Source organism: Mobula hypostoma, chromosome 5 (genome assembly GCF_963921235.1).
Source record: "Mobula hypostoma chromosome 5, sMobHyp1.1, whole genome shotgun sequence".
In the NCBI taxonomy this organism is placed as follows: Eukaryota; Metazoa; Chordata; class Chondrichthyes; order Myliobatiformes; family Myliobatidae; genus Mobula; species Mobula hypostoma.
The window spans coordinates 181,304,083-181,320,020 of record NC_086101.1 but is presented as its reverse complement, the minus strand read 5'-3'; the positions used below and the strand labels follow the sequence as shown (position 1 = coordinate 181,320,020).

The 15,938-nt window shown below is 43.7% G+C and overlaps 1 protein-coding gene across 4 annotated transcripts in view; it reads left to right on the top strand.

The window, feature by feature from the left end:
- Positions 1-9,506: 9,506 nt before the first annotated feature.
- The window catches only part of cep44 (centrosomal protein 44), a 77,177-nt gene continuing 70,745 nt past the window's right edge, over positions 9,507-15,938 (top strand). For all 4 annotated transcript variants that reach the window (XM_063047713.1, XM_063047711.1, XM_063047712.1 and 1 more), the window contains exons 1-2: positions 9,507-9,587; positions 13,434-13,535. In XM_063047713.1, the coding sequence (XP_062903783.1) occupies positions 13,447-13,535 (89 nt within the window). In that variant the 5' untranslated portion in view covers positions 9,507-9,587; positions 13,434-13,446. The remainder of the gene's footprint in view (positions 9,588-13,433; positions 13,536-15,938) is intronic.

Sequence of the window (15,938 nt, the reverse complement as noted above, 5' to 3'; positions counted from 1 at the left end):
GTGCCGGCTGGCCTTCCATCCAATGCACCACCAACTGTTCAGCTGCTTCTTCTCTCTCCATCTTCCATCCTCTGCCAACAGGGCTTGGCACTTGTGGGTCCTTCTCCAAACATCTTCTCCATATACCAGCAGGGTAGTTGGCTCGCTGTGCATGTTTTGTTAAACAGTCCTTGCATGGTGGGAGTTGATGACTTTTGATTTCACCTTTTTTGGCACAGAAAAGGTGGTACCTGAGCTCATTGATCTTGGTGGTTGATGCTTTTGGGGCATACAGGAGACATGTAAATGCCTCCAGTTTGTCCATCAGTTCTGGGGAGAGGTCCCATTCCTGACCCAACTCTAAGGATGTGTCCTGAGTTTCCCTGTTGCTGGTCAGAAGTTTTAGTGCACTCGTCTTCCCTTTGCCTGCAAAAGTGCTGACAGTGTCACATCCTGTATCTGCGTGCAACCTGACGAGAGCCCTACAAACCTCTATACCAACAGTGGCTGCAACTTTCCTGATGTCTACAATCCTTGCATGGCAGGGGTCCTCAACCTTTTTTGCACCGCGGACCAGGTTAATATTGACAATATTCTTGCAGACTGGCCAACTGGGGGTGGGGAGTGGGGGTGTTAATCACAACCGGAATATAGGTGCCAGCCGGCACATAAATGTTGGCCCAGATCAGAGGCGACGCAATCGGCAATCGCCTTTGATCTGGGCCGCCATTGACGTGCTGGGCGGCACCTAATTAATTAGCTTGTTTATTTCAGCTTTTTTCTCAAAGGTGCTGGGTGCGTTCCAACTACTGCTGCACTGCTGCATTCTTCGCGGCAATGTATCGGTCCGCGGCCCGGAGGTTGGGGACCACCGAATTATAAGTCAATAGCATCATAACATTTTAAGTTATGTTTGGATATTAAACACACAGCGCATATTTTCCTCATATGAACATATAAAATCATTGCAACACACCAATATCGCTAAATCGGTGGGAGCCCTGGGTTTGTTTCCCTGCAAGAAGACGGTCCTATTGAGGGGTGATGAGGGACAGTGATACTCGAAGGGGGTTCCTTATGTCCAGTCTATTCTGCAATTTAGTTTTCATTGCATTCATTGCAGAAAACCCCGCTTCGCAGAGATATGATGTTGGAAATGGAAGCAACGTTTTCAGTGCTTTCGTGGCTCTCTCAGGATATTCAGCCTTAACTTTGATCCAGAATGCCGGCAGAAATGTTATGTCAAACATACTTTTCAGCCCGTCATCATTTGCAAGCTCGAGGAGTTGATCTTCTTCCCGCGCTGACATGGATGACGCTTGCGTAATGACCTCACGTGCGTTCAACAGTGGGCATGACAGGGAATGAGGAAAGGTGCAGCTGACTCACATTGTTTCAAATCGCCAAATCATATCGTTCCCTCGCGGCCCGGTAGCACATGCTTTGCAGTCCAGTGGTCGGGGACCACTGCTGTACAGGATTGGTATCCCTCTCTCGTGGCATGGTCAACATGGAGAAGTAGGCAGCCATCTGCTTCTTCTTGTTGACACTGAAGAGCTGACACCTCCTCACTGTCTTGAGATGTGATTCTGTAACATTTGTCATTCACAGTTGCATACAGAATCTTCTCCTGTAGCTTTGCTGTGTATTCTGCCTGCCTCCATTAATGGACTATGAAGCTAATGAGACTATTTTTGTTACTGACAAGCTCCTCCACTGCCTCACCATTTGTGTGCCTTTGATACCTTGCAACTCATGACCAGTCTCTTCACCCCGTAGAGATCTTTCACCATTCTTGATAGAGTGCTCCTTGTATGTGTCAAACACAACATCTGTTCTGCTACTCTGACTGCCTTCCCTCGGAGCCATAAGCAGAATTGCTGTGGCAACATCTCTGAAAGTAACTTGATCACTTTTCACTCTTTGGACCAAGTTCATTCCATCAACCACTGTAGCAGAGTTTCCTGTGAGTTGCTCTTCTACCGTCCCATTTTTCTGCAAAGTTGTGGCTAAAGTAGCTTTATTTGTCTTTCTCAATGATCCTTCTGGTGTGGACATGGCCCAGGGCAATGGTCCAAGGGGATGAGAAAGGATATCTTCCATATGTAGACTGTGCCCTTGTGCCATCACTATGATGCGTCCAGACACAGACCTGTCTGCTTTCAAGATGATCGCCTTCTCATTTGATTTCACTTCTCTCTTCTTACACGTATCACTGAATGTTTTCAGCTTGTTGGTTTTCATTGGGTCATGGAATTTCTTTGCTGGTGGGTCTTCCTCTAGTTTCTCATCCTTGAAGGTTGCATAGCATTGCTCACCAATCTCATATGCCTTCATCAGGTCGGAGGCAATGTCCTTGGGGGCTGCCTTTACCGTAGACATGCTAATGAGGTCCCGCTTCTCTGCAAATGGGTTGACCCATTCATGTATGAGGCTAACCACTGCTGAAACTGCTTCCTCACCTTTCTGGATTCTTGGCTGCTGTAGCTCCACATGACAAAGCTCTGATTTGTTGCCTTGCACCATCTCCCTTGACTGTCCCAGGAATGCACTGCGGTGCTCAGCTGTTATGTAGTAACGCTTGATAGCTCCAGCATTCAGGCTGAACTGTGATGTGCCTCCAGGAGTCTGTGTGCCTTTATTCACTGTGGCTTCAATAGCCTGGTCCACAGGAATCTGCCCAAAGGGGTTGTTACTTGACAGCTGCACTGAGAATTGGCCTCATACACAGAAGGATTCTTCTCCGGGAGGTTCATCATCTGAGCAAAGTAAGGGGACAGGTACCTGGCATAATTCATCTTATCATAGGCAAAGAAACATGGGATCATGGTTCTTATAGCATGGAGGTGCAACTCCCAGTCCCCCTCACGAGAGGCGCACAGAAGCCCAAGTACCACGTTCTCTACCATGTCAATGTATGATATCCAGAATGCGGATAGCTCTCCATTGTTGTGACGGAGGTGTTCCGGAAAGTCCGTCCACAGGGTTATCAGCTCAGCTAAGAGTGGACTTTGCAGCAGATTGTTCAACTTCTGTTGGTTCAAGTCACTGGTCATGTCGTTTGCATGGTCTAAGAATGATTTGATCATCCCACTCCTCTCTGGAATGTTGTCCTCAACCCACGGTGTGAACTCTGCCCATGCAAGTCTCATCAGTGCTTCACAGATGTACTGGTGGACCCTGACAGCGCGATTGTAGTGTTTACCATCAAGCACTCCATTGATGGACATATCACACAGAAAGCTACTAGCGCTGCAATGCTATCACATATTTTCTAGCACTAGGGGTGTATACCTTACCAAAAATCACTATAAGAATTATTCCCCCCAGATGGTACCAGTGGGGTCACGGACTATGACCATGATTGTTCTTGGCAAATCTTTCTACAGAAGTGGTTTGCCACTGCCTTCTTCTGGGCAGTGTCTTTACAAGGCGGTGACCCCCAGCCATTATCAATACTTTTCACGGACTGTCTTCCTGCCGTCAGTGGTCGCATAACCAGGACTTGTGATATGCATCAGCTGCTCCCACGGCTTCACGTGACCCTGTTCTGAGGGCTAAGCAGGTGCTACACCTTGCCCAAGGGTGACCCGCAGACTAGTGGAGGAAGGGGTGCCTTTCTCCTCCTTTGGTAGAGACATATCTCCATTGGTTGGGAAAGACCTGATAGAGCCTGATTTATACTTCTGCGTCAATGCGCCGCTGTAAGTACTGCGTTGCTGCAAACCCTACACAAAGCCGACGCGGAACCCAACACGAGAGCCTGCGTTGCTGTGACCCGCACCTCTCCCAAAAAGTAACCATGCGTCGCGGCAAGGCAGACTGCAACAGCTGTGATTGGTCCGCTCGGTAGCATCGCATTTCCTCCTACACTGCAATAGCTTCCCATTGGCTGACTGAAGGGCAGGGAGGGAACTCTGGCTGCAATACCTTCCATAAAGCTTTACAGACCTCCAAGATTATGGAAGATACATTTCACTTTTACGATAAAAGACGCTCGCGTCTTGTTTACCCCGAGAAAGACTACCATGACCATGAAGCTTTGCGCGGGCAGGTGAGTGCGCATGCATGACGCGCGCGAATTGCAGAGCGACGCAGACACACCAACGCACAAGTAGGCCACTTGCGTAGGTTAAGGCATCTAGTTAACACATAAGTATAAATCAGGCTTAAGCCTAACCTCATTTTACTATCCTATGTCTGTTGCTGAACAGAGAACAATACAGAACCAAGTACTGTTAAACAAGATGGGAGTTCTATCTTTACCACCCTTTCAGACATGATGTCCAGATCCCCTATTATCATCTGAGTAAAATAAAAAATTCCTCATTTCCCTTTGAATCTTCTAACCAAATAATTTATATCTATTTCTTTTATTTTTTTATGGGGGTGAATGGGGTGTTCTGGAAGGAAAGCACTTCTGGTGAAATGGTTTATCGTGTCCATTCTGGGGCAGGTCATTCACTTTTGCTCCCTCAGTGAGGGTAGCTGACAGGCCTCACACCCCGGTGAGATACCAACATGCCTATCCTAGCATATGAAGATAAAGAAGGTGCAACAGCGGCTTTATTTCATCAGGAGTTTGAGGAGGTTTGGTATGTCGCCAAAGACTCTTAACAAATTTCTAAAGATGTACTGTGGAGAGCATTCTAACTGGTTGCTTCACTGTCTGTTCTGAAGGGACCACTGCACAGGATCGGATAAAGCTGCAGAAATTTGCAAAATCAGCCACCTCCATCATGTGCACATAGAGGACATCTTCAAAAGGCCACAGCCGTCAATAAGGACCCACATCACACCGGACATGCCCTTTTTTCATTGCTACCGGATATATTTCTTGTAATTTACTTTTAAATTTAAATCTTTTTATTAATTATCATTGAAAATCAACAACAAACAAAGAAATACATTGAATTAATCAAATCAACAGATCAATATGTACAATAGGAGTTAAACTATCAACCAAGTTAAAAAATATATCAATAATAATAAGAGAAAACAAAAATATTAAAGCTTTTTTTTGGAAAAAAGAAAGAAGGAAAAAGAACCCTTACTAACTAAAACAAAAAAAACCCTAACAAAAAAAACAAAACAAAAAAAACCATTTGGAGCACAAACCCGGAGCTATACGCCATACAAGCTTCCAGAACAGAAAGACATCAATCCACTGACCAGGTCCATTTACCCAAGAATCAGAAAGGGACCATCTTAATTAACTCAAATCAAATGATAGTAGCGGGCAAAAGAGCCCCACCTTTTCTCAAAGTCAAATCAAGGATCAAAAGTTCCACTTCTGATTTTCTCCAAACTAAGACATAACATCACCTGGGAAAACCATTGTATCAAAGTGGGAGCAGAGGCATCTTTCCATTTTAATAAAGTAGCCCTTCTGGCCAATAGTGTGACAAATGCAATTACATATTGGTCTGATATTACTTTTAAAAATATTATATATTGCACTGTACTGATGCCACAAAACAACAAATTTCATGACATATGCCAGTGATATTAAACCTGATTCTGCTCATAAATCTTTGAATTTTCTTTCCAAAACTGCTTGATGTCAGAGAACAGAAATCAGTGTTGAGATAGAGAGAACATGTTACAGCAACAGAAAAATAAACTATTTTTTGTCAAGATACTGCACTCTTAGCTCTGCAATTCAAGAGTTCTTTGTGAATAAGACTGTAAAGGCAAAAGAAGAGATAGTATTCAAGTTTCAAAGGAATACAATTTTTTAAAAACCCTGTAGATGCTAGAAATCAACAATAAAAACATAAATGTTGAAATACAGTACTCAGAAGGTCAAGGTGTTTTTGTAAGAAGGAAAATATTTCAGATTGAAGACTCTTCTCAAAACTGAGTTCAAGTTCAAGTTCATTGTCATTCAACCGTACACATGTATACTCTTAAAAGAGATAAGAAAAGAGTAGACAAAAGAAGGTATCCTAGGTACAGGGAGGATGGGGGTTGTTCTCTCCGATAGGGTGAACATTTTGTGACCATGGGGATAAACAGTAAGCAAAATTAGTCATAGTCATACTTTACTGATCCCGGGGGAAATTGGTTTTCGTTACAGTTGCACCATAAATAATAAATAGTAATAAAACCATAAATAATTAAATAATAGTATGTAAATTATGCCAGGAAATAAGTCCAGGACCAGCCTATTGGTTCAGGGTGTCTGACCCTCCAAGGGAGGAGTTGTAAAGTTTGATGGCCACAGGCAGGAATGACTTCCTATGACGCTCTGTGCTGCATCTCGGAGGAATGAGTCTCTGGCTGAATGTACTCCTGTGCCCACCCAGTACATTATGTAGTGGATGGGAGACATTGACCAAGATGGCAGCATCCTCTTTTCAGACACCACCGTCAGAGAGTCCAGTTCCATCCCCACAACATCACTGGCCTTACGAATGAGTTTATTGATTCTGTTGGTGTCTGCTACCCTCAGCCTGCTGCCCCAGCACACAACAGCAAACATGATCGCACTGGCCACCACATACTCGTACAACATCCTCAGCATCGTCCGACAGATGTTAAAGGACATCAGTCTCCTCAGGAAATAGAGACGGCTCTGACCCTTCTTGTAGACAGCCTCAGTGTTCTTAGACCAGTCCAGTTTACTGTCAATTCGTATCGCCAGGTACTTGTAATCCTCCACCATGTCCACACTGACCCCCTGGATGGAAACAGGGGTCACTGATACCTTAGCTCTCCTCAGGTCTACCGCCAGCTCCTTAGTCTTTTTCACGTTAAGCTGCAGATAATTCTGCTCACACCATGTGACAAAGTTTCCTACCGTAGCCCTGTACTCAGCCTCATCTCCCTTGCTAATGCATCCAACTATGGCAGAGTCATCCGAAAACTTCTGAAGATGACAAGACTCTGTGCAGTAGTTGAAGTACGAGGTGTAAATGGTGAAGAGAAAGGGAGACAAGACCCAGTGCTGCTGATCACTCTGTCGGACACACAGTGTTGCAAGCACACGTACTGTGGTCTGCCAGTCAGGTAATCAAGAATCTGGTCAATTTGTGAATGGGAGCTGTTAGCAAGAATGAAAACATGGACATAAGATGCTGAAATCTGGAGCAACAATCTGCTCGATCAAGCAACATCTGTAGGGAGGGAAAGCAATTGTCAACATTTTGGGTTTAGCCCTGAATCCAGCCAAAAGAGTATGGGAATTAGGAAACACAGAGCACAAGGTGTGTCCAACAAGTCAGACAGGACTTGTTCTCTTCACTCAGAGGGTAAAATAATCAACAAATCATTGACGGATGGCTGATACAGAGAGAAATCAAGTTGCCTGAAGTTGTAGGGTTAAGTAGCAAGTCCACAAGGCTGCACAGTGCCAAGACAGAAACTGAGGTGCTGTTCCTCAGATTTGCTTTCACCCTCACTGTAAGCCACAGAGGGAATAGGGCAGATATCTGTTCAGAAATTGCAAATCAAAAATAATCCCTTTTAGGATATTCAGAAAGTTAATCAAACACTTCTTCCAGGGAGAAACTGGTAAGGTTGGCCAACAGGGCTCTAGTGAAGCTGTAAAGGCCAATACCCTGTACAGTGAATACAATGGATTACAGAAACATTGACGAACTTCAACCATACAATTGACTTTGTGAGAAGAGGCTCATTGATTGAGCATATGATGCACCGCAGGGCAAGTCATCAGTGTCCTGCACAGCTGAAAACCCTTTTGTCACCAAAATCCATGTCTACCTTGGGTATCTGGAATGTGACAACCATGAGATGAAAAGGTACAGACTATTTGTGGACATCATCTGGAAAAACTCGATTGACGAATGGGATAAGTATAATCTACTCAAGCCACTCAGAACAATGTGCACCACTGACAGAGGGCATAGCCTCCATGTTAACACCAGAAGCATGTAGAGCCATGACTAAATTGGACGCCCTCAATTCCAGAATCATTAGTGCTAACCAAGCACAAGAAGATAAGTGAGTTGAGGAGAGACATTGAGGTCAAAATTGGACAATGGGGACACTCCTGGTCCATCTTCAAGAAACCTCTTCAGAACAGGAGGAGGATGGAGGTAGGAGGTCATTGATGGCCAATGCTTCGCTGGGAGCCAAGGGCCCAAGAAGTTTGATACCTTTCACAACCCTATGCTTCTCAAAGGTCTTCACAATCAATGAAGTGTTTTTAGATGTGTAATCAACACTGTAGAAGGGAAAGGCTCACAGGAGGCCCTTTAAAATAGCAATGACCAGTGAAATTGGCTTGAGGGATATATATTGTCCTCAATGTGGCAGGGGAGAAGACCATTGATCAGTTCAGAATGGGAATGGGATTGAAATTAAAATGTTTGGCGACCAGGAAATCCTGCTTCTTGTGGATGGATTGGAAGTTATCGATAAAGCACTCCCCCAATCTACGTCGGGTCACACCAATGCACAGGAGGCTGCATCGGGAGCACTGAAGACCGTAGACAACCCCAACAAATTTACAGGTGAAGAGTTGCCTTACATGGAAGGACTGTTTGGGGCCCCGAATGCAGGTGAATGGACATGCTGGGGTCCGTGCCAGGAGGGAGTTTCGTGGTGAGGGAGACAAGGGAATCACAGAGGGCGCATACACTGCGGAAAATGGAGAGCGGGCAGTAAGTTAAGATGTATTTGTTGGGAAGGTCCTATTGAAGACGGCAGAAGTTGCAGAAAATGATGTGTTGGACATGAAGGCTCATGGGGTGGTGGGTGAGGCATCAAGACTTAAGAAAAACTATCTTACCCTTTGCTATCAACTCCTGAACCAATCACCATTTGCACATCTCTTACCCTGTGGGACTGCCATATTCTCGAACCCTTAATTCAGCTCTTCCATAATTGTATCTTTAGCATTTCTTTTTTTCTCGACCTGTTTTCAGTTATCTTTGCAACAATATATTGCAGTGTGCTCCTGTTGTATTTACTGTTTTATTCAGTTGCACCCTTATGTGACGTTTACTGGAGGAATAATTGTCCTCCATTGACGCTGCCTAATTTACTGAGTTCTTCTGCATAGGTATAAGGATTAAAGCTTCCTATTTTCATTTCTGTTGTTGCAAATTCGCCCAATTACAGGAATACGCTCAGGAAATTGTTTGCATCATACACGTGGACTAATAAAAACCTAAACGCAGAATAATTCACCCTGAGTGGGTTTTTTTGGGTGTCTGACTGCAAATTAATCGGTCACTGAATCTGCGACGCGGAAATACAACCAGCTCCGCAGACATCCGTCCGCCAGAACGCGCGCGCCAATCTGGGAGGCCCGACCAAACCGTTGGAGAGCAGCCCGCCTGCCAATGAGATTCAAGGAGCGGCGCGAGGAGCTCCAGTTCCAGACCGCGAGCGGGGAAGCACCAACCAAATTCAAGCAGCGGCGCGAGAGGGTCGCCCAATTGCCCCCCACAGGATTGGATCCGAGCAGCCTATCGAATTGCTAGGAGGGCAGGGCGTGACTCCACTCCTACCAATCGGCGCTTTCCGCGACGCCAACCCACCAATCAGCCGTAGGCGGTAGGCGACGCAAGCGACGTAGAGGCTCCTCCGTCATTCGGAAGTTCGGGAGAGGCGGTTCAACGGTGCCAGTGGATCCGCAGGTGAGGCAGGAGGTCGCTTCGCGGGGTAGGGAGGGTTAGGGTCTTTAAATGATCGTTTTGTTATGGACTGATGATTGTCCTAGTCTTCTCCCATCCTCTACTTGCGCCCACTTAGGCTGTCCACAACTCCCTCCATCAGTCTCCTATTCCCCGCGTCAACTTCGTAGAGTAATAGCCTTTCGGCTACATCGTCCATGCCAACCTCCAAGCTTGTCCCTTTGGACCATAAAATATTTTCTATTCACGTACCTGTCCAAATGTCTTTAGAATTGTACACCTCCGGCCCACGATGTTATGAACTAAGCAAGCAGTTAAACACTTAACTAAACTAATTCCTTCTGCCTAGAAATTGCCTGTGTTCCCTCTATTCTCTGAATATTCATGTGCTAAGAGCTTCTTAAACGTTTCTGTCGTATTTGCCTCCACCACAACACCTAACTGCGCATTCAAGCACCCCACCGCTCACTATGTTTAAAAAAACTGGTCTGGCAAAGTTGTCCTTTCAACTTAAAAACTCACGTTAACCTCATGCCCTCTGTTATTACCAACCTTGGAAAAAGTTGCCAGTTGTCTGCTCTTTCTATGCCTCTCAGTGTTATAAATAGTACTTTTTAAAAGTCTTAGGCACATATATAGGCTTCATATATTAGGCACATATATTGGCTTCACTAGAAGAGAGATCAAGTCAACCAGTAGGGCTGTAGCTGAGGCAGCAGAGACAGGATCATCATGGGTGTGGACCAAGTACGTCCAGAGGGGCAGATAGTCAGACTTCTGCAAACTCTTCAGTAGTTGCATAGACACCTGAAGAGCAGGCTATCTGTTGGAGGGAAGCCACCAACAGCTCTGATAGAGGCAGATGCCAAGTTTTTGAGCTCACCAGTGGGAGGTGGTTCTTTAGCTCTGCTGGCCCACTACCTCGAGGGAGTCTTGATCATAGGCGGGCCGAAACTCCTGAAGACAGGTGGCAGATCAACTGATGATCCCACTGGTGGTAGCACAGGTCCAAGTGTATTTGCAATTCTTTAACTAGGGAGTCTTCTGCATAGTACTGTAGTAATTTTATGTATTGCACTGCACTGCTGCCACACACAAAAACAAATTTCATGACATATGACAACCTGATTCTGATTTGGGTCTTTATTGTGGACTGAGTGTGGAAAGGGGCAGGGAGAGAGGAATCATGGTTCGGAAAATGTGGGAGGGAGTGGGAAGCAACGGGGAGAGATTCTGCAATGATTAATAAACCAATTGTTTGGAATCAAATGACCTTTCCTGGTGTCTCAGGGTTGGATGTGTCTGCACCTGCGCCAACCCCTGCCCCAGCACTCCTCTCCCACCTGTCCCACACCCCGCCTATGGTGCTCCACCCTTGCTATTCCCAGCATCCTTTGCTCCCAACAGATTGAGAAACTTGCTGTCCGCTCCACGTTGACAAATGCATTACTGTGGAAGGGTCTTGGGTACCCGAGCTCTATCTATCTATCTATATATGTATATCTATCTAAGACTTGCACAGTACAGTACTTCTGTCAGGTCTCCCCTTAAGTCACCATGCTCCTGACAAACCAACTTGTCGAAGCGCTGTCCTGGGGTGTGGCCACTATAGCGTGCAAACAGTTACTTGGAGCCACGGGTGAGAGCTGGGTGGCTGGTGTGCCACCCAGCAACCCCCTATTAACCCTAGCCTAATTGTGGGACTATTTACAATGACTAACTTACCTACTAACTGGTATGTTTGTGGAGTGTGGGAGGAAAACAGCACCCAGAGAAAACCCACACATTCACACAGAGGACATACAGACTCCTAACAGATGACAGTAGAATTGAACTCTGAACTCTGGCCCAAACTGTAATAGCATCATGCTAAGCATTACACTACCACGGCAACGAGTTTAATACTAGTGTTGACCGTTCTCTATAACCCATTTCAACCTCTACTTTGCATACACTCGATGATTCTGCCTCCCTATCCCTGTCCTCCTTGATCCTGAAGGATTATCTGAAAAGAAATTTGCTTTAATTGTGTATGCTTCCACTAAGTCATATTTATGGTTAAAAACATGAAATCTCATTACATGTGAATATGAGAACTAGAAACAGCATGGCCAGTATGTCTAAAGGTAGAGGATTACCCACTGTTTTAATGGAGCTAGAACAGGCTCAATAGACTGTATATCTGGCTGCTGTTTTGTACTTGCTCCTCACAAAACCTATTTATAATCTCTTCATAAACACTACATTCTCCTGTTATTCCATTCACTCCAGCTTTTTATACCTGCCCATTCACCTTCTCCTTCACCTCCATATAGGTCTTCCAAGTGAGGCAGCATTTCACCTGTGAATCTACTGGGGTCATCTATTTTATCCAGTGCTTCTAATGCGGCTCCTTTTAGATTGGTGAGACCTGATGTAATTGGGGGACTGCATTGTCGAGCACCTTCACTCCATCTGCAAAAAGCAGGATTTCCCGCTGGCCACCCACTTAAATTCCAATTCCTATTCTGGCATGTCAGTCCACAGCCTCCTCCTCTGCAACAATGAGGGAACACTCAGGTTGGAGGAGTAATACCTCGTATTCTGTTTGAGTAGCCTCCAACCTGGTGGCACGAGCATTGATTTCTCCAACTTCCAGTAATTTTTCCCCCCTTCCTTCTTGGCTCTTCTCTCCTCACCTGCCTATCACCTTCCCGTTCCTTTTCTCCCATGGTCCACTCTTCTGTCCTATCAGATTCCTTCTTCTTCAGCCCTTTACATTTTCCACCCATCACCTCCCAGCTTCTTACTTCCTATCCCATCCACCTAGCTTCACCTCTCACCTTCTAGCATGTACTCCTTCCACTCCCCCAACTTCTTATTCTGGCTTCTCTCCCTTTGTTTCCAGTCCTGATGAAAGGTCTCACCCGAAACGTCAATTATTTTTTTCCGTAGATGCTTCCTGACTGCTGAGCTCCCCCAGCATTTTGTGTGTATTGCATCCTCCTATTGGCTTGTGTTGCTAACCAGCAATGCAAAATAGCCTCAGAATAAATTCAAGGAAAAATACATTTTTTTGGGGGTGTAAAAATTTTTAAGAGATAATGATTTGTATTCCTGAGTACTAAATTCAATGAAGGAATTACAGATGTGTTTGCAGTAGTTTTCCAAGAGTTCTGGAATTGTCTTTGAATCAGAAAGTTGCAAATACCTTATAATGTTACAAGTGTGATATAAAAAATATAGTAAGTTTGCAGACTTGTAGTTTGAAGAGTGATATCAGGAATATACTTAATAACATTGATTGAGTTCATGCAGAAGTATAGCATCATTTAGTAGTAAGCTGTTGTTGAATATAGTTACTTTTGCTTTTGAAGGAGCTTGCCAGAATGGCAATGTGCTGCCCCCAGTATATCCTTGGATTGTGTTGGTCATTGATGCAAACAATGTACTTCACAGTAGATTTAGATGCATATGTGTCAAATAAAGCTAATCTCTCTTTTGTATGGCATCACACACTTAGAGAAATCTGGATATGTGCACTAGGAATGAGACATTGATACTTTTTAACCCAGAAATACTGCTGATAATTGAAGTTACCAGTGCTGAGATAATTTTATTTTCGTTATTCCAGAAAATATAGATTTAAAACAGTTGTGGTAAATGAATTGAGGATGTATCTAGTAAAACAATTAAATGTCTGTGCTTAAAGAGCTGAGTGGCTTATACCAGTTCTTAAATAGACAAATTAAATTTATACATTCTACCACTGCTATTATTGAGATCTATGGAGTGAAATAAAACAACAGACACTAAATAATTTTTATGAACTACGATAAATTAAGAAAAATTTATGTATTTGTTATCAAGTTGTAGGATCAAGATGACAACTGGTGACTTGAGGGGATCCCTTCGAAAGTTGGAACAAGGACTTCGCTCATTGAATTATCCTCAAGATATTGATTGTAATGGGTAAGTAAGGGACTCTCACCCTACCATGTGATGGTTAAAATAAACACAAGATGGTCTCCTTCTTCATCAGCATGAGAGATTTTTCTGCTTTGAAATGGACTTGTTTTGTGCGTGCAAGCTTAAGCTCAGGATCTAGAATCAAATATATAGAATGATGGATTTATGATTTATATTGTGATTTTCTTTGTATTAATATCAGAAGTAATTGTACAGCTAAATAAGCATTTTTGAATTAAGGTTACTTGCAGTGTAAGAAATATGGCAACCATTTTTCAGCTAAGAAGCAGTGGCAATATAATTTGTTTCTTAGATAATTTCATGTTATACATTGATGGGAGTGCCTTTTACCTCCTGTTTGTCCCTTTGGGTTGTTTCACATCTACCTGAGAATGTTATCTCTTTGCTCTGAAGTTGAGGGATGGTGCTTGGTAAGTACTGACTCCTAGGAATCCCTGGCCTATGACCACTCAAAGTGGTGAAGAAGAATTCCCAATGGTATTGAGAATGTTCAAGGCATGCATCAGGAACACAAGCAAGGAAGCTCTGCATAAGTGGCAGAAAAAGCAGACCACCTCAAACTACTTGTCCACCTGCTCCATCTGTGGAAGTATCTGTGTTTCATAATGACTTCATTAGCTGTCTTGGAACTCACAAGACAGGAGTGGAACTCGTCCCATTATTCCAAACCTCTCATTTTAACGGTAATGTTCTCTGTATAGGTGATAAAAGTATGTTTATCATAACATGGCTATCAAAAACTATTAGATTGTTCAATATATCATCTAAACCAACATGGCCATTTGAATAAAAATACTTGTGTGGCACAACAGCTGCTATTTCATTGGCTCTTCACTCAACTCTGGAACATCTAGATGGCAAAGTTGCATACATCAGGATGCTTTTTATCAATTATAGCTTTTGGCATTCAATACCATAGGCCCCTCAAAATGAAGCAATAAGCTTGAAGACCTTGGCATCAATACCTGCTTGTGCAGTTGGATCCTTGATTTCTCACTTGCAGACTCCAGTCAGTTTTGATTGGCACCAACACCTCCTCCACAATATCCATCTACAAGGCTGTGTGCTTAGCCCCTGCTGTACTCGCTCTACACTTATGACTGTGTGGCTAAGCACAGCTCTAATGCCATCTTTATGTTTTCTGATGATATCACTGTTGTGGGCTGAATCAAAGGTGGTGACAGATCATCATATAGGAGGGTGCTTTCATTTCAACAACCTGTCCTGGGCCTTGGATATAAGTGTGAAGAAGTGCCTCTACTTCCTTAGAAGTTTGCAAAGCTTCAGCATGATATTTAATACATTGACACATTTCTATAGTTGTGTGATGGAGGGTATGTTAACTCACTGCATTATAGCCTGGAATGGAAACACCAATGCCCTTGAATGAAAAATCCTACAGCCTGACAAGGGTAAAGCCCATTCCTGCATTCCTCCACTGACCACATCTTCTACGTGGAGCATTGCTACAGGAGAGCAACGTTTATCATCAGGGACTCCCACCACCTAAGTCATGATCTCTTCTTGCTGCTGCTGTCAGGAAGAAGGTGCAGAGGTTTTAGGACTCACACTACCAGGCTCAGGAACTGTTATTACCCCTCAGTTGTTAGGCTCTTGAACCAGTGGGGATAACTTCATTTGACTTCACTTGCCCTATCACTAAACTGTTACCACACCGTATGGATTCACTTTCAAGCACTCTTCATCTCATGTTCTCAAAAGTTATTGCTTATTTATTTACTATTGTTCTTTTTTCTATTGTATTTGCACAATTTGTTGTCTTTTGCACATTGGTTGTTTGCCTGCACTGTTGGATACAGTCTTTTATTGATTATATTATGGTTCTTGGATTTACTGAGTATGCCCGCAAGAAAATGAACCTCAGGATTGTATATAGTGACATATATGTACTTTGATAATAAATTTACTTTTGAACTTTTAAAATTACAATAATATGTCTTATTTCCAAATTGAAAGGAGAGTTACTTTGAAAAAGAAGTTAAATATTGTCTTTGTTATGAGTCAAGATTCCAGAGTAGTTCATATCCGGAATGAATCGTACATGTATATAGGTGGTAAGGTCTTATTGTATTGTTCTGTATATAGAATGCCTATAAAAAGTATTTACCCCACCTTCTGGAAATTTTCATGTTTTATTGTTTTACAACATTGAGTTTAAGAGCTGAGAGGTAAACTGAGTTTAAGAGCCGAGAGGTAATGTAACAGCTATATAAGACCCTGGTCAGACCCCACTTGGAGTACTGTGCTCAGTTCTGGTCACCTCACTACAGGAAGAATGTGGAAAGTATAGAAAGGGTGCAGAGGAGATTTACAAGGATACTGCCTGGATTGGGGAGCATGCCCTATGAGAATAGGTTGAGTGAA